The 19,477-nt window shown below is 37.3% G+C and overlaps 1 protein-coding gene across 14 annotated transcripts in view; it reads right to left on the reverse strand.

Moving 5' to 3' along the window:
- The window catches only part of EVI5 (ecotropic viral integration site 5), a 222,915-nt gene that overhangs the window by 34,200 nt on the left and 169,238 nt on the right, over positions 1–19,477 (reverse strand). Inside the window, exon 20 of one of the 14 annotated variants that reach the window (XM_014550030.1) lies at positions 17,302–17,312. The exons of the other annotated variants lie outside the window; for them this stretch is intronic. Within the exon in view, the coding sequence (XP_014405516.1) occupies positions 17,310–17,312 (3 nt within the window). The 3' untranslated portion in view covers positions 17,302–17,309. Of the gene's footprint in view, positions 1–17,301; positions 17,313–19,477 lie in introns of those variants that run through there. 14 annotated transcript variants of the gene reach the window in all.

The following is a 19,477-nucleotide window of genomic DNA, read 5'->3' on the forward strand; positions in this document are numbered from 1 at the left end:
GGACGCTCTTGGTGCACCCCTTTGTGGGCTGTGTGCACAGTCTTGTTGTAGTTGAGCCTTGATTGCTGTTGGTATCACTGGGAGTAATTGACCTCCAGCCCAATTGGCTGTGAGGACCAGCTATGTCTACATTGGAAGAACTCCTGTGCTGGAAACAACCTTATGGGGCAGGACTTGCTTCAGTGGGGCTTTGGTGCTCACTGAGTCTGCCCTTGAGTGTGTTGCTTATGGATGTGAAGAGTTGTAATCCAGTATGGTCTCACACTGAACACTGGGTACACTGGTTCTTGGATCTCCAAAGTCAGCCACAGCCTGGGGCTGCCTAGTAGGAGCTACAGAGAGATCTGCAGATTCCTCCTCTATGTATCGGGTTTGGAAGTGCCCAGAGGCCTAGCTGTGTAGCAAGGCAGGCTGCTGCCTGTTTAACAGGTTTTAGGCTGAGAAAGGACTGGCCATTCATATGCAAAAGCTGCTGTGCACAGCTTGGGTGGGTTGTAAATTGGGTGGGGCAGGATCTCAGGGAATCACCAGGGCAGAGCAAACAGCAATGGCCGCCAGTGAGCCCTGCACCAGAGAGGTCCCCGTGTCCCAGTGTCCCCAAGCAGGAACAATGATTGCCGCAAGCCCCTCTGAAAGAAGCCACCCTCTCGTTCCTGTCCCAATGCCAGACAGTCCAGTTTCTCCCCATATGTGTCTGGGTCCCCCAGAGTCTTGCCCAGAACTGGAGTTCAGAGCAAGCTGGAGCTTGTATCTCCCTTCCAATTAAAAAAGCAGCACACCCGGGTGCCAGAACTTTCCGCACCTCCGCACCTCCTACCAGTCTCGATGTGCTTTCTTCACCTCTCTAGTTGTGGAACTTCCACTCAGCCAGCTTTCCTGTGGTTCTGGATGATAGTTGTTCTGCCTTTTAGTTGTAATTTTGATGTGGTTGTGAGAGGCAGCAAGTACAGGTGTTTACCTATGCCGCCATCTTGGTTCTCCTTCAGCAAAACTTTTACAGACAACAAGTCAGACTATGATGTCCATTAAACCATTTTCTCTGGACACACACACACACCCCACAAACAACAATTTGTAAGGCACACTGACTAAACTGAGGAAAGAGGAAGGGTGACCCGAGGACAAGACAGTCACCATCCCAGCACACTTGTCACACATCAGCAGAACATGTGTGACAGACACACCAATTAGAAAGCTCTGCATGGGATATTCTGATTCGACAGTCTGCTTAAAGGAAATATAGCTGCTACTTAAAAAACAGAAGTGAAAAGTGAGAGATATTTTAAATGCTATTTAATAAATTAAAATGTATAAATAACCTTTTATCTAAAAGTCTGGGATTTTTGTGTTCTATAAATGGGCTCTCATTTAAATATATTAATTCAAAGTTATTTAAGAATCCTCTTTAAATGTAAAAACTGAATAACTATATATTTACAATACCCTCCCCAAATCTAAGTAAAAATAATATATTTTAAGAAGGGGTATCAATTTAATTTCACTTGTGAGACAGTTCATTCAATAACCTAATATTTAAGATTTTTGCAAGTATTTTTAAGCTTTCTATTTTCAAGCAATGTCCGCATGGTTCTTTCTGATAAGCAGGTGGGAAAATGTCAACTATGCTAATAAATTTACCAGGAACCTACATTTTCTTAAGTTTTTTTGTCTAGCTGATAACAACAATAGATTGCCGGTTAACCAGTTTCCTAAGCAAAACTAATTAGGTAAGTAATAAACTTAAAGAGCTCAAACACATCAACAATTTTGGTATTCTGTAATTTCACTGAACAGACTTTAAATATATAACCTTTTGGCACACAATAAAAGAAACTTTATATTAAGAGGGCATAAAGTAACATTTGAAAAAGGTTTAAATGTACATTTCACTCTTGGATCTATCTTTGAATATTTTAGCAATTACCAGTATAATATCTATGATAATCTAATTCATATTGAGGCCTTAAACCACAGAACTTTGTACATACGCCTCTTATTAATCAAAAGGTCATCCATAACTCTAGTTAGTAATATGCATGTTTAAGTGACTAAGGGTAAAGTGTAACAAGTTTACTCTGAAATGCATCCAAAAATTAGGCAGCTAGAATGTTGGATAGGTGAGTTTCTGATAAAGAATAGATCAAATATATCAAAATATTAATTTTAGAATGGAGGCGGGTGAGTTTATGGTGTTCATAGTCCAATTCTTTCCACTTCTGTATGTCTGAAAATTTTCATGTAAAATACTGGGAGGAAGAAGCCATCAATAAAAATAATTAATTGTCTCTCCCTACTGCCTGCTAAAGAGTGAGCCCTTGGTCTACACTGTACCTCATTTATATATGGAAAAAGATACTTATCTCCCAAAGGTTAGTGACTCTTCATTTAAAATTTACCTTTTGCTCTAGGAATAGATACTACTTTCTTCACATTTACTGGAAATTTAAGAAACTAAAAAGCAATATGATTAAATCACATAAATTAGTATCTTATTAAAATAGAACATAATTTTAGAGAGAGCTGAGTTATAATTTCATCTCCAGAATATTTTGTAGATTTTGTGGTTGTTTCCTCAAGATTCCTTATCTCTCCGTCATTATGTAATGGTATTAAGATTAGAATCATCCCCATCCTTAACCCCATTTGTAAGCCCTGATTAATAGGGTTTAAAACAAGCAGGGTAATCACACCTATGTTGCACAGTGGTTGATTCAGGGGTTGTACAAATAGTGTGGTTTTCAAAATATTTTGCTGGAAATTTATGGGGCACAGTTTCTTATTCTGGACATTATGATATGTGGGTACTTGTTAGCCATTTTAACACAATAAGGAAAAAACCTCCTGAGGAGAAAAATGACAAGGGCAGAGTCTTGAGAATCATGCTTCAATGCAACAAGTTGGAGTCCACATCAAACTTCCTGAAGCACATCCTACTTTTGAACTTTTCAGGTTCATGAACCAATAAATCCCTTTTATTATTAATAGCCACAGATAAATTCAGAATTGGGTTTTCTGCTAACTGCAAAAAACATAATAGTTTAAAATAAAATATGGCTAAGTAAATGAATACAAAAATATAAATAATATCTAAAATGCCTAAAGCGGTAGTTCCCACGGTTGACTATGAAGAAAAATCACTTTGGGAGTTTTGTAAACATACAGATTAAAAGAACCCATTCTGACCTGAATCCTAAATATCTGGGATTGGGGCTTGAAATCAGTACACTTTGAAAGCCACACTACAGTGGTGATTATGATGTAGCCAGTGTGTAGACCTAAACTTGAAATGCCCTGGTTTGAAGCACCTTTGAAAATTAACTATCAACTATGTTTTTTAACACAAACTCAAAATTCTATTAATGTGCCAAGTACAAATTACTTTTAATCCTATTTCCTAAGGATCTCAAACATTTTATGACTTTACACTTGTTATAAAAATTACTTAGTATAATTTTACATATAAAAAAGAGAAATATTTCTTTCAACTACCACCACAATGGTAAATGTGGTAAATGACCAAGACTCATAACCTTATTTACAAATAGTCTCTACATTTCCAGAAAGAATAATTTAAAAACAAAAATAGAGGAAAACTGTCAAGGGCTCTTAAATTAATTTCTTTTCAATTCTGCTATCAGTTTCACTTCACATTATATCTATGCTACTTTCAGCTGGTCAGTTCCCTGTCTACAGAGGTTGGTTCAATTTTGAACTCAAATCCCTTTCTTGGTTAACCTACCTCTCAAACAGAAATATTATTTTAAAATCTAGTAATATATGATGAGGAACTAAATAAAATGGTTAGGATCTGAGAAAATTCCACACATATGACCCCTATTACTGAAAACTAAGATAACGGTTCTAAAGAATGAAGAGAAACCAAATATTTGGAGACCAGCAAAATGATTCTATAAAAACTTAAGAACATCAATTTCTATGAGGAGATATGGCAATAAATAAGGGGAATTTGAAGTCCAATTCCCTAAACTTTTTATTAGGTAACAGGTGGGTATAATAAAAAAGCCATGTTCTTTAATATAACACATAAATGTGTGGAGAGGAATATTTTACTCAGAGTAGTGGTTCCAGTGTTCCACCACCTCCACTGTGCAGCAATGACTTTAGGCATATACACTCACCTGCTTTTCCCCTGCAACCAAGGGAGCTGTAATCAGAAAAAGGATGAGGTAGAAATGGAATGAGCCCAGGATGTGCCACATATTCTGTTACAGTTGATTAAAAAATCAACAAATACTGTAGTCAGCAGGAAAAAAAATGACTAGATATTTATGCAGTGTATAAACAGTCACAGTTGAAAGTGGACATTTTATTCAGAGATCTCTTCAACTACATCTCCTGTACTCCAACATGTACTTAGAAAGTTGAATAATTACATGTGGTGGTTCCACAAACTAGAAGATGTAAGAAAAAATGTGCAACGTTTTCTCGATACCTCTAAGCAGCATGTTTTTACATGATATATTGCACCAAATCTGAGATGAATACGTTGTTAAATTGCTTTAAACAACTGTTTGGGAGGAAAGTGGGGTTTAGTAGTGTATGCTCTTAAAAAATATTGTGGAGTGGAGAGAAGAAGAGGCAGGGGCCAGGTTTGTTTAAACCCACAAATTTAGTCAGCTCATTTTAAAAGAGATATTGTAATAGGAATGTCTAGAAATCGATTCTTGTTTATTTGTTTCTTTATCTATGTTTTTAATGTTGGCAATAACTTATCCTATCTTGCCACAGGAAGGACACTTCCTTATACAGGAAGATAGCAGATTTTAAAAGCCATTGTTACAAGCCATTGGTTTTTTAATACTCTCTACTACCAGATAATTTGCTTAGAAGTTTTTGGGTTTTTAAGATAATTTAAACAGTTAATAACTGTTTAAGGTAATTTAAACAGTTAATCTTGTATATTATTTACATCTTACAAAATTTTTCTCTAGCCTTTTAGTTTTCAAATTTTTCAAATTTACAGATCTAATAGTACAACAATACCTACATGCCCTCCAATTATATTCACCAGTTACTATTTTGCCACATTTGTCTTCATTTTTTCCATCTGTGTATATCTTCTGAACCACTTGAATGTAAATTGCAGATAAGACATGCCACTACTATATGTTTCAGTATGTATCTCCTAAGAATAAGGAAATGTCTTCCATAACCAAATGCCATTATAACACCTAAATTAATACTAATTCCATAGTATATTCATTGAACATGTAGTTCCTATTCAAATTTCCCTAAAAGTGTGCAAAATGTTTATTACTGTCCAGAATAGAACTAAGGTTCACAGTTATATTTGGTTATTGTATCTCTTTAGCCTCTTTTAACCTATAATAGTCCCTCTGCCTTTTTAAATGACATTAATATTTTTGAAGAGTCCAAGTCTAAAAATTGTGTATTATACAAGTTAAAATAGAAATTTTTACCATTCCAACAAAACTCCAAGTAAAACACTGTTTTTATTCCCTTTTTCAAACCAAGTAGGCAGTGAGGTAAAACTAATATAATATATATTTAATGGGTGTTTGGATCAAGGGAGTAAGTGTAGACCAAGACATTTTTGCCTCTTATTAAGAGACTACCCTATAGGTTTAACTGTGAGGTTCAAAGAACTCTCTCCATGTTTGACATCACTTTAAAATAAACCTGTCATTTGTCTCTTCACAAAAGTATTCTAAAAAGTAGGCAGATGACTTTAAATTCCGGGAAAAGTATAGGGTTAGTCACAAAGAAATCACTAAGAGAGGACTTAAAAAGAAAGCATCAACTCTGGCCAGTTTTTTCCAGTGGTTAGAGCCCGTGGACTGAAGGGTCTCGGGTTCAATTCCCAATCAAGACACATACCTGGATTGCAGATTCAACCCCCGGCCCTGCCCCGGTCTAGGTGCATGCAGGAGGCAACCAATCAATGTATCTCTCGCTCACGCCCTCCCTCCCTTCCACGCTCTAAAAATCAATGTAAAAAAGTTTCCTCAGGTGAGGATTTAAAAAAAAAAAAGAAGAAAGCATCAAATAGCCACTCATTAAGGTTCATCTTGCACTGACACAGTGCTCACAGCTAGAGAACTCTATAGCTAAAGAAAATGTGATTCATCTTCTGGATAGTGTAAATGTCATATTTTATTATCTTCACATATTCCATGTCATGGGGGTTTATCATCTTAGTGAAAGATTCATCTCCATTTCTGTTTCTTGGCTCTGTTTCTTGTTTTTTACTCTACCAACTAACCTATCAAAGGGTGCACTGTTTGTTTTTTGTTATGTGTGTGTGTGTTTTTGACACCACAAAGTTAAAACCCAAATACGTGCTCTTGTGTCATGTGAAGCAGCTTTTGCCTCACTTTCCCCTATGAGGAAAGGATAGAGGGTGAGATAGACCATTTACTAATGATAAACACCGTCACGCTATGCTGAGTTAGGACCTGACAGGACCTCTGGGGAGTGCTGCCTTGGGATACCAACACTTTTGAAGAATTAGTTCCAAAAAGCCTTTCTAGGTAAACATCATTTCATCTTCTTGTCATTTTACTGCCCATCACTGTTATTTCCCTAGATCCGCTTCTCCAAACCTGATGATTATTGTGGTCTAGAGACCAACTGTTCCCATACTCTGGATTCTTATTACCAATTGCTTCCCTCTCGGTTGATAAAGAATAATGCTCTTTTGGGGGATGGTCCCTTCATCTGTGCACTGTCCTCAGAGATGGCTTGACCTAAGCTTCAATAGACTAGAGGATGAAGCAGATTCAGGGGCTGGCTAACTTACCAAGGACCACATGGCCAGCTAGGAAAAAGCCAGGTGCAGAAGTCAGCTTTCACTCCTAGTCCCACATTTGTGAGACAGATCACAGCAGGGTATGTGCTGGAATTGTTTTCCTAAAAATGGTGTTGCTTATTTTATGTTCTTCATGTATCTTTTTCTATTTAAATTAATTAATATTCACTATCCATCTTTTCAAATAACATACACATTTCTTAGTTCTTTATTTTGACTTGTTTTAAGGTGAATTTCCAGTAGTTTTTTAAAGAAAGGATCATGAGCCTTGACTGGTCTGGCTCAAAGGCTGGAGCATTAGCCCACACACTGAAGGGTCACAGGTTGGATTCCCCATCAAGGGAAGGTATCTGGGTTGCAGGTTCGACTCCTGGCCCTGGTTGGGGCATGTGCGGGAGGCAACCGATCCATGTGTCTCCCTCACATGGATGTTTCTCTCTCCCCCCTCCCTCCTACTCTCTCTAAAAAAGCAATGAAAAATATATACTTGGGTGAGGATTAACAACAACAATAACAAAAGATCACACCCAGCCGGTGTTGCTCAGTGGTTGAACGTAGAGCTATGAACCAGGTCACAGTTTGATTCCCAGTCAGGGCACATGCCCCGGTTGCAGGCTTGATCCCTGGGACAGGAGGCAACTGATCAATGATTCTCTCTCATCATTGATGTTTCTATCTCTCCCTCTCCCTTCCTCTCTGAAATAAATAAAAATATATATTTTTTAAAATCATGAGAACAGTATCCCAGCAGTCTTTTCAAAATGGAAAATGCCAACCTATTCTTATTTATTTATTTAATCCTCACCTGAGGATATACTTTCCATTGATTTTTTTAGAGAGAGTGAGGGGAGGGGAGGGGAGGGAGAGAGAGAGAGAGAGACATTGATGTGAGACACAACATCTGGTTGCCTCCTGCAAATGCCCAACTGGGGCTAGGGATCCAGCCCACAACCAAGGTATGTGCCCTTGGCTGGGAATTGAACCCGAGACCCTGTTCCAAGGGCCGGCACTCTAACCATTGAGTCAAACCGGCCAGGCTGCCAACTTGTTTCTTCAACATATTTGAATAATTTCTTGTTTGACTATAGTTGTTTGGGACACCCAAGGTCAGATTTCTGTAGACTAGCACTAAAAGAACTTTCTGTGGTAATGAAAATGTTCTCCATCTGCACTGTCTCATATGGTAGTTAATGGCTACCACATAACATGAGTCTACTGAGCTACTGTAACTGAGGAACTGATTTAAATTTTATTTAATTTAAATCAGCTAATAGCGGTTCTCAACCTGTGGGTCGCGACCCCTCTGGCGGTTGAACGACCCTTTCACAGGGGTCGCCTAAGACCATCCTGCATATCAGATATTTACATTAGGATTCATAACAGTAGCAACATTACAGTTACGAAGTAGCAACGAGAATAATTTTATGGTTGGGTCACAACATGAGGAACTGTATTTAAAGGGCCAGAAGGTTGAGAACCACTGAGCTAGAGGCTACTGTATTGCAGAGTGCAGCATAGCCATTGCTTCATTGGTCTCTGGCACTGACTATGCTATGAGAAATCTGGAGGACAAGTCTTTATCTTGCCATAAAAACTTTGGAGGTAATTTGCTCTGAGAATTTACGGAGCATTCTGTATCAAATTCCTAGAACACAGGGTGGGTGTTCTTTTAATTTAATATTTGAATCTTCCTTAATTGTAGGTACCTTTCTTTTGTTGATTTTAAAAAAATTATTTTTAGAGAGAGATGAAGGGAGAGGGAGAGAGAAACATCAATCAGTTGCCTCCTGCCTGCATCCCAACTGGGGATCAAATCCACAACCTGGGCATGTTCCCTGAATGCGAATGGAACCAGCAATCTTTCAGTGCACAGGATGGCGCTCAGCCAACCGAGCCACATTGGCCAGGGCTCCTTTTGTTTATATTTTTTAATACTTTCTTTCCATTTGTTGTGGGATACCAATTTTCCTTAGTGTAAAACAATCTGTCTGTCATCTGTACCTATTAGCTAATACTTGTTTTACATTCTTAATCTCTGCAGTCAGTTATCCCAAGTTTTTTTTCCATGCCTTTAATCCACTTTTTAGCATTTTCTATTGAATAGACTAGTCTTTTGTGGTTTCAGCAATAATGCACTAGACTTCAATTTGTTTCCTTAGTGGTACAATCTTTTCTCTTACCTCATTACATTTTTTTATCATCTTATCTTTTAATATCTTAATTTTTCTGAATTTATGTTTAGTTGTTTAATAGGGTGAAACAATTAATTCCTCTCATCCTTGAATTACCTTTCTTTTTGTTTGGGATCTCTTTGAGTGGTATTTCTTTCTTTCTCTGTTCTAATACTATAAACCTAGTTGTTGTACCATTTCTTCTCATCATGCTCATGGCTAGGTGATTGTCCAGGTATTTCAAATGCTTTAACAAATGGGTTATTTATTAACGCTTTTTCCACCATATTTTAAATCTATTTTCTTTGCCCTCCAAGCTCAAGTTTGTTCACACTTTTCTACAACCCGAGGGATAGCACATGGAAAGGGAGAAGCTGGCTGAACAAGGGCTCCACATGTTCTTCTGCAATTTTGTTAAATATCTTGTATAACCTAATTGGAAGGGGGATATGTCAAAACCTTGGTTTTAGAATTCAGAGCATTTCCCAAATTCACTGTGCTGTCCCAGGGCCTTCACTTTAGTTAAAATTTCTTATCTCTCACTGGATTGTTCCTTCCAGAAGTTTTTACAACCCTCTGTCAGGAAATTACATTCTCGTTTTCCTTCTTTAAACATTTGGGATATACACAAATCCTTGGGGGATTGTGCTGACTCAACTATACCGTTTGGTGAGTGGAAAGGAGAGGAGAGACAGTCGAGGTTAGAAGCCAAGCCCTAGTAGGTCTCTCTGCTATAGAATGGTCTATTTCTTTCCTTAACTGTCACTGAAAAAGTTTATTGCATTAGGTTGTGCTTTTTTCCCTCTCAGGCTTCTTTTAGTGGGAAAGTATTTGCCTTAAGAAAAAACAACAACTATTTTTTACTATTTTGTTAGATGACTGGGATAGAAAATTCTGGGATCAGTTTCAATCTCTCTCTGGGGCAGCATTTGTTTAAATAAATGAATCTTTACATACATATAAAGTACTTAGAATCTGCTGCTCTATGACACAGAATATCAGACTCTCTTATACATGACTATTTTCTGCCCCTTAAATTTAATTCAGCAATTATTTTTTTTGAGCACCTGTTATATGCCATGGCACAAGGTATCATATAGCAGTAAATAAGAAAAACAAGGTTCTGATGTATTGTGTGGGTATGAGTTAATTTTTAAAGTAAACATAATTTCAGGCACTGATAAGAGATATATTAGCATAAAAAACATGATGATGAAATAGAGTAACAGTGTGAGGGGACTGCTTTACAAGGGTGGTCACAGAATATTTCTATGTTGGTGACTTTAAATTGAGATATAAATGATGAGAAAGAACTAGTATTGGGAAGATCAGCAAGAATAGAATTCCAAATGTAAGAAAGAGCAAGAACAAAAGCCTCAATGTAGGAACGAATGATATTTGTTCAAGAAACAAAAAGACAGTTGGTGTTGCTAAAGCATAACGTAAAGGGGTGTGCTGTTTATGATGCAGAGAAGTAGGCAGGAGCCAGACCGCTTAGGGACTCTAAGGGCAGAGGAGTGTGGCACTTTTGCTAGGTTGACCAAGTTTTCTTTGTTGCTATTTTCTATAATTATCTGGAACTCCTACTTCTTATTTCCATTCTAGCAATATTTACTTTAAAAATTATTCAAATGTATGTACATTTAAAAAAGTACAATGGTAATCATGTAAATTCATAAAGTATAGAAAATACATTCCTGCCCTGGCTGGGAAGCTAAGTTGGTTGGAGCATCGTCCCACACACAAAAAGGTTGCGGGTTCGATCCCTGGTTGGGGCAGGGGGATGTATGGGAGGCAACCGATCACTTTTTCTCTCACATCATGTTTCTCTCTTGCTCTATTAAACAAACAAACAAACTACAAAAATCATATTCTTGGATGAAGATTTTTTAAAAAAAAGTAAACTCCTGATCCTTTTGCACCAAGCCCTTTCCCACCAAACACTCTTGCCAAAGAGAATACTGTAAATAGTTTGATAGGTATCACAGATGACATTCCAGTGTATTCTAATACTTACATATATGCATACACATGTATGTCTATACACATAATATATACACTTTTTAAACAGACACAAAGGGAATTATAACATATATCCTGTTTATCATTTGTTTTTCTTACTTAATATGTCTTACAGATCTTTCTTCATTTTTTCTTAAAGATACAGACTATTCCAAGTATGGATTAACTATGGTTTAAGCATGCTCCTATTGATGAGTAGTTGCCAATATTTTTAAATAATAAAAGCAATATGGGATGTATGATTTATCTTAAGTATATAAAAAACAAAATAAATCTAAAATAGAAGGGAGAAGATAATAAAAACAAGAACAGGAATAAAACAGAAAAAAATGGTGGCTTGTTGTTTAAATTAGCGATTGTTAAATAGTATTGTACTGCCCAGTAGTAGTAGAAGTATTGGCTACAGGAAGTACCACTGCTTTCTTTCTTGAATGCTCTATAGATGTCTAACATATCACCCAATTCTCAACTGAAACTTATAACTAGTTAATAAATTTTTAAGTTAAGTTTAGAATAGGAAATCAGTACTTCATATACCTTGACATTTTAAGCCTGACAACTTAAAACTTAAGACACAGTTTACAAATAGACATCACACCCTTAAAGGAAATAACAGAAACAATTAGTAATCTCTCTATGCTCTCTTCATAGAGATTTCAAAATAAATCTAAGGTTATACATAGGATGTGGGTTTTTCACTGGGAGTAGTATTACAGAAGGTTTGTGGTATTAGAAGGGTCATGACACAATGCAGGTTGCTTAGTCTCAAATGCAAGCATAAAGCTTACATTTAAAAAATATTTTAAATTATACTCAGAGATGAAAAAAATGTAACAAAGAGATTATGCTACATAAAGATATATCCAATCTCTCTCTCTGTAAAAGTTAAACTATTTTAGAGACCATAAAAAGGCAATATCTTGACTGTTTTAAAGGTTAAATAATACTTGTTTTCAAGGCTACATTATGAAACTATTTTCAACGGTCACAGAAGCAACCATATTAACTTGCAGCAGGGGCCCAATTTCTAAATCCCAATTTGATATTTTCAATTAATTTATCAAAGCAAATGTATTAAGAAAATAATAACTGCATATGAAATTATTATAGTAGAAGAAAATCCCATGATTTGAGTAAATTTCTGACAAGTGATAAGTAATCACCGTGATTAATCAACATAACCTTACTGAAACATCAATAGCAACCTCTAAGCTTTTAAGTTATTACTGATTTGTACTTTGCCCTAAGACAAATTAATCAGAATAGTAAATGTGGTAAATGTTAGCCTCTCTGTGACTTCAAGGTGACTCATTCGAAACATCTAAAAACAAATCATACTCACATCATGTACTATCGGTAAGTTTCTAAAAGTTTCCTGTAATTTAAAGTCATGGCCAACAGATATATGAAAAGGTGCTCAACTTCACTAGTTATCAGGAAAATGCAAATAAAAACTAGAATGAGATATCACCTCCCACCTGTTAGAATGGCTATTATCAACAAGACAAATATATATAAATAAAACAAGTGTTGGAGAGGTTGTGGAGAAAAAGGAACCCTCTGTTCACCGATGGTGGAAATGTAAAATGACACAACCACTATGGAAAGCAGTATGGAGGTAGCTAAAAAAATTAAGAATAGAGCTACCATATGACCCAGCAATTCCTCTTCTACCTACTGGAAAATTTTGAAAATATTTATTCACATATGCACCTCTATGCAGTATTATTCACAGGTTGCCAAGACAGAAACAACCAAAGTGTCCTTTGATAGATGACTGGATAAAAAGATGTGGTACATATATACAACTAGAGGCCCGGTGCACGAAATTTGTGCATGGGTAGGGTCCCTAGGCTGGCTGGCGATCAGGACCGATTGGGGCCTTCTGGCTGCTGGCTGGAGCCTTCCTTCCAGCTTTTGGCCAGGGCCTCCCTTCCCTGGCTGCTGGCTGTGGCCTTCCTTTGTTCCACGCTGTCCCCTGGTGGTCAGCTCACGTCATAGCGAGCGATCGAACTCCTGGTCTTCTGGTCGAACTCTCGAGGGGACAGTTTGCACATTATGCTTTTATATATATAGATGGAATACTACTCAGTCAAAAGAAAAGATTAAATACTGCCATTTGTGACAACAAGGATGGACCTTGAGGATATCATGCTAAGCAAAATAAGTCAGTTGGAAAAAGCTAAGAACTATATGATTTCACTCATATGTGGGATATAAAACTGAAATTCATAGACACAGACAATAGTATGGTAGTACTAGAAGGAAGGAGAGTGGGAAGTAGTAAAGGGTAAAGGGGCCATGTATATGGGTGGTGGGTACACAATCTAATACACAGATGATGTATCATGGAAATGCACACTTGAAGCCTATATAATCTTATCAATCAATGTCACCCCAATAAATTTAATAAAAATAAATAATTGATTAATTAATCTAAATATTCATGTAGTCCTAATAAAAACCTTAGCAAGCAAGCAAAAAAAACCCAAAAACATTTCATGGACAAAAAAGTTTGAATGTTCATTTTAGTAACTAGAAAAAAATAAAAGTATATAAATATTTACATATTTACATATAAATATTTTTAAGAAAATAAGGTAAGTTGAAAAAAATAATAAATCAAAAATTTTCCTCAGTGCTAAGACACACACATACACACACACAGAGTTTTAAAGTGATGTTTCTTGTAAGACCAGCTAAATGCACACATGAAAAATCAGCATTTGTACAAGGTCCAAAAAGCTAGAAAATATTTCTTATAAATTATAGTTTAATTGGAAACAAATCACTTTTGTGACTAATATTTAAAATTCTATGTAATTCTAGGGGTTCCCCAAAACCATGGAATTACATAAACTATTTTTATAGTACTTTTTAAAAAAAACAGTTTTAGACTTACAGAAAAACTGAGAAGACAGAATTCCTATTTACCCCCTGCACTATTTCCCTGATTATTAACATCTTCCACTAACAAGGTATGGTCAATTTGTTATCACTAAGGAATCAATATTGATAGTTTTACTAACTGAAGCTCATATGTTATTCAGTTTTCCTTATTGTGTGTGTGTGTTTGCTTGTTTTTTAAATTTAATGTCCTTGCCGAACCGGTTTGGCTCAGTGGACAGAGAGTCGGCCTGCGGACTGAAGGGTCCCAGGTTCGATTCCGGTCAGGGGCATGTGCCTTGGTTGCGGGCGCATCCCCGGTGGGGGGCGTGCAGGAGGCAGCTGATGGATCTTTCTCTCTCATCAATGTTTCTAACTCTCTGTCCCTCTCCCTTCCTCTCTGTGAAAAACCAATAAAATATATTTTTTAAAAAAAATTTAATGTCCTTCTGTTCTAAGATTCTATGCAGGACTCCACATTATATTTAGTTGTCATGTCTCTCAGGTTACTCTTGGCTGTGACAGATTCTCAGACTGCCTGTTTTTGATCATCTGGAGAGTTTTGAGGAGTACAGGTCATGCATTCTGTAGGATGCCCCACTATCAAAATTTGTCTGATATTTTTCTCATGGTAAGACTGGGATTTGGGGTTACTGGAAGACTAGAGAGACAAAGTGGCATTATTATCACACTGAATCACGGGTACATACTTACAATGTGATTCATAACTGTTAATGTTGACTATAATCGTCTAAGTCAGCGGTTCTCAACCTGTGGGTCGAGACCCCTTTGGGGGTCGAATGACCCTTTCACAGGGGTCGCCTAAGACCATCGGAAAACACATATATAATTACATATTGTTTTTGTGATTAATCACTATGCTTTAATTATGTTCAATTTGTAACAATGAAAATACATCCTGCATATCAGATATTTACATTACGATTCATAACAGTAGCAAAATTACAGTTATGAAGTAGCAACAAAAATAATTTTATGGTTGGGGGTCACCACAACATGAGGAACTGTATTAAAGGGTCACGGCATTAGGAAGGTTGAGAACCACTGGTCTAAGTAAAAGAGTGTTTGTTAGGTTTCACCACTGTAAAGTTATATATTCCTAGAGGCCCAGTACACGGATTCATGCACCGGTAGGGTCCCCCGGGCTGGCCTGCATCCTCTTGCAATCCAGGACCCCTTGGGGGATGTCAGACTGGTGGTTTTGGCCCGATCCCTGCAGGCCAGGCCAAGGGACCCCACCGGTGCATGAATCCGTGTACAATGCCTCTAGTATGCATATAAGATCTTTGGTTAATCTCTTCCCGCCCTCTCCACTCCCTCCTTCCCTCTGAGATTCATCAGTCTGTTCCATGTTTCCATGCCTGTGCATTGAGCGTCTGCACCCTGGTGGTCAGTGCGCATCATAGCTACTGGTCGACTGGTCACTTAGGCTTTTATATAGAGATTTTTTTCCCTGCCCTTTCCATACTGTAGCCTTTGTAGGAAAGTCACTGTGCACAGCCCACACTTAAGGAGTAGGGATTTATGACTCTTCTCCTTGAGGGCAGAGCATATGGAACTCTTCTGCACAGAGATTTATCTCTTCTCCCCCATTTATTATGTTAGTCAGTCAATCATTATTTATATCAGCATGGATTCATAGATATTTATTTTATACTTTGAGTTACAATCCACTACTACTTTATATATTTTTTAAAGTACGCTTTTATTGATTTTTTAGAGAGAGGTAGTGAGTAGGGAGAGAGATAGAAACCCTGAGAGAGAAACATCAATCAGTTGTCTCCTGCACACCCGCTAATAGGGATCAAACCAAAACCCAAGCATGTGCCCTTACCAGGAATCAAACCAGCTACCTCTTAGTGCATGGGTTGACACTTAACCAGTGAGCCACACTGGCCAGGCATCTACTATTACTTTAAATATTCTTCAACCTTGGACGACCTGGAGCTCTTGCAGTTGGCTCCTCTTTGTCCCTTTAACATACATCTATTAATGTAAAGTTTTGTTTTGTTTTTGAGCACTCCTTTACTTTCTAGCATTATAAGATGCTCCAGGCTCATCTTGTATATTTCCTGTCTCAGTCCTGGAATCAGCTATTTCTCTGAGAAGCCTTGATTTCTTTTATTGGAAACGGTATAGAAATCAAGATCTGTGTGCTAGGTGTACATAAACTAATTTTTAATAAAACCAAGACAATCACTGATATTATGATACTTAAGAGTCTAACCTACCTTTACTAATTCTTCAGATGCTACTATGAGTTGGTTTTGGGTATCTGAATGATATCTTTCATTTACAGATACAGCAATACCTTAAAAACCTCTAGATACTTAATCCCTTTATATTTAACTGCATACTAAAGTTGGATACCAAGAATAATCTCTGAGCACATTAGTAAAAAAAAGTTTTAACTGAGACTGAGTTTTATAATACCTAATGACTAGATAACAAGCTAAGTAAAATATTCTATATACCTTACTTTCTTTGTTGAGAATTCATGTTAAGACTAGATAAGGTTACAGAATAGATATTTTTCTAATTTAAAAATGATTAAAATTTTGAGAAAACTATTAAAGAAAAATGAAAAGTATTTTAATAATCAAGTAAGTTGCTCAAAACAGAAAGCACTGCTTCAAGGGGGAAAAAATCTTCCCCAAAAAAGTTTGTTAGCCAAATTGGCATATTAAACTACCACCTGTCGTGAAACTAACAAATAGCTCAGGAAGTTGGAAAGCATGAATTGATCACAAAGTTTCCTGAAAAAACTCCATCACTTAGTAATGTCATGGTAATGTAATTAAAATATATACTATTTTAAAGTTCAATAGTGAAGATTTTATCATTTCCTCTCCAATTTTGTCACAACTGCATGCTGATCTGGGCACACTGATTTAAACCTAATTATGTCAGAACAGGATTTTGAGTGGGTGTTTTTAAGCCAAGAGTGGTTGGGGTATTGCCCATCTGAGGCATCCTAAGAGGTTATCTGCTGGGCAAACTAACCAAAGTGGGTAAATGTGACTGGGTACCAGGAAAAGAACAAAAAGTTGGATTTGAGTAGAACTAAACTGTTTTAAACGGAAACCTTTCCATTACTTATAACAAAGCAGAATTAATTTCACAGATGTGCTTAGCCCACAGAAGCTTTTAATATGGTCATGACAAATTATTATATTTATCTTTATAATAACCAAAACATAAACTCAATTACAGGTTAAATATCAGAAGGCTTGGGTTTGATTCCCATCTATTTTCTTCAATTAACTGAGCAAAATTAACTTTTCTGTGTTTTGTTCCACCATCTGGAAAGTGGAGAGTTCTATTGAATATTGTTTTCTGAATCAATTCAATCTTTTTAATAGGTTAAGTGTCATCTGACTGATCACTCATAGCTTAAAATCCTCCAATGACTTTCCATCTTACTCAGAAAAAGGCCTAAATTCTTGAGCCCTACATAATCTGCCCTATTTACCTCTCAGACATCCTCTACTTCTCCTCTAACTCCACCCAGGGACTCTACTCAGACAAACTCTTTGGCCTTAGACTCTTTGCCTTTACTATTCCCTCCCTTATTAGGGATTTCTTCCCCCAAATCTGCATGACTTACCTGCTTCAAATCTTTGTCTATATCAGGTTCTAATGAGCCCTTGCTGAAATTTAAAATAGCAATAGTACCCTACCACCAACACCTCAACCCTCTCCCTTTCATACATTTTTTTTCTCTATTGCATTCATCATCTTCTAAATTACATACTACATATGGTTCATTTATTTTGTTCATATGACTTTTCCCTCTACCATAAGCTTGATGAGAACAGGGATTTTGTGTTTTGTTCACTAATTCTTCTAAAGTGTTTAGAATATGGATAGGCACATAGTAGATACTCCACAAATATTTGTTGATTTGAAACCAATACTTCATTTAAATTCATAATTTAATCTTCACATCTGGGCTTTTAAATGAGAATGATTAAAAAAACTATGAGGTGGCCTGGCTGTTGTGATTCAGTGGTTGAGCACTGGCCCATGCACCAGAAGGTCACTGGTTCGATTCCTGATCAGGGCACATGCCCAGGTTGCAGGCTCGATCCCCAGAATATGATTCTCTTCCATCGATGTTTCTATCTCCCTCTCCCTCTTTCTTCTCTCAAATCAATAAAAATACATTTTTAAAAATAGTATGAGAGGTATAAGAGAGGTCTCTAACAGTGTTAGAGGAGCAGAGACAACAAAATTGGCTGAGTTGGCATCATCAGGGAAGACACATCACAGCAGGTCACCTTTCCGAAGTAAAAAGGAGAAGAGAAGAAAAACAAAGAGTGAATCAGATGACAGACTGGAAGGATTCTTAACTAATTTACTGTGACTCAAGTACAGGCATATGCTGAGAAAAGTCCAAAATGAGGCAAGAATCAAAGCAGAAAGGGTCTTGTGAGGAGAGCCAGAATTTGAACTTTGTTGTGAAAGCCAAGGGAAGCTACTAAAAGATTTTAAATGATGCATAGTGAACTGGTAGGAACTATATTATAAGCAGAGTTATAGGAGGCACTTGATCTGCTATTAAGAAAATTCATAAAACTACCATGACAGTACTTTTAATATTAAAGAAAAACATTTCATTGTAATCCCAGAAAGAATTTAAGTTACAGAGTAGGTTCTCATAAAAACAACAAAATCTCATTTTAAAATCATCTCTATGTCTCAGTTTCCTTAACTATAAAATGGAGACAATAACAATACCTATTTTGTCATATGGTTGTTTTTTGTTGGCTTTTTTTTTTTACTCCTCACCCGAGTATATTTTTTCCATCGATTTCTAGAGAAAGAGAGGGAGGGAGGGAGAAGGGGAGAGAGAGAAAAAAACATTTGACATGAGAGAGACACATTGATTGCCTGCTGCATGTGCCCGTACCGGGGCCAGGGAACCTGCAACCGAGGTAAGTGCCCTTGACCAGGTCAAACCTGTGACCCTTTGGTCCGTGGGCCGGTGCTCTAACCATTGAACAACTAGCCAGGGCCACATGGTTGTGGTGAAGACTAAATAAGAGAATATATACTTAAGTGACTAATACTGCCAGGGGTAGGGTACTTTTTGTCTACCAAGGGCCATTTGGAGATATATATATATATATCCTATCTAATAAAAGAGAAACATGGTAATTAGCTGTACGGCCGCTAGCCTTCCCATTGGCTAATCAGGGAGATATGCAAATTAACTGCCAGCCAAGATGGTGGCCGGCAGCCAGGCAGCTTGAAGCGAATAGGGAGGCTTGCTTGCTCCAGTGACGGTGGACTCCAACATTCCCCGCCCGACTTGCTGGCCTCTCAGCTGCAACTCTAAGCAACTATGTTGCAAATATAGAAGCTAAACAAAACCCCAGAAACCTGCTTTAGTCAGCGGGCTTCAGCCAGCCGGACCGCAACATTGTATCAAATACAGAAGGTAAACAAAGGCCAGAAACCTGCTTTCAGCAGCGGAGGATTCATAGCTGGAGCCGAGCCTCAGAGCTAAAGCTGGCCCAGAATAAAAAAAGAAAAAGAAAAAAAGGAGCGGTTGGGAGCTTCAGTCACCCGCCAGCCTGAAAAC

Source organism: Myotis brandtii, unplaced genomic scaffold (assembly GCF_000412655.1).
Source record: "Myotis brandtii unplaced genomic scaffold, ASM41265v1 scaffold58, whole genome shotgun sequence".
In the NCBI taxonomy this organism is placed as follows: domain Eukaryota; kingdom Metazoa; phylum Chordata; class Mammalia; order Chiroptera; family Vespertilionidae; genus Myotis; species Myotis brandtii.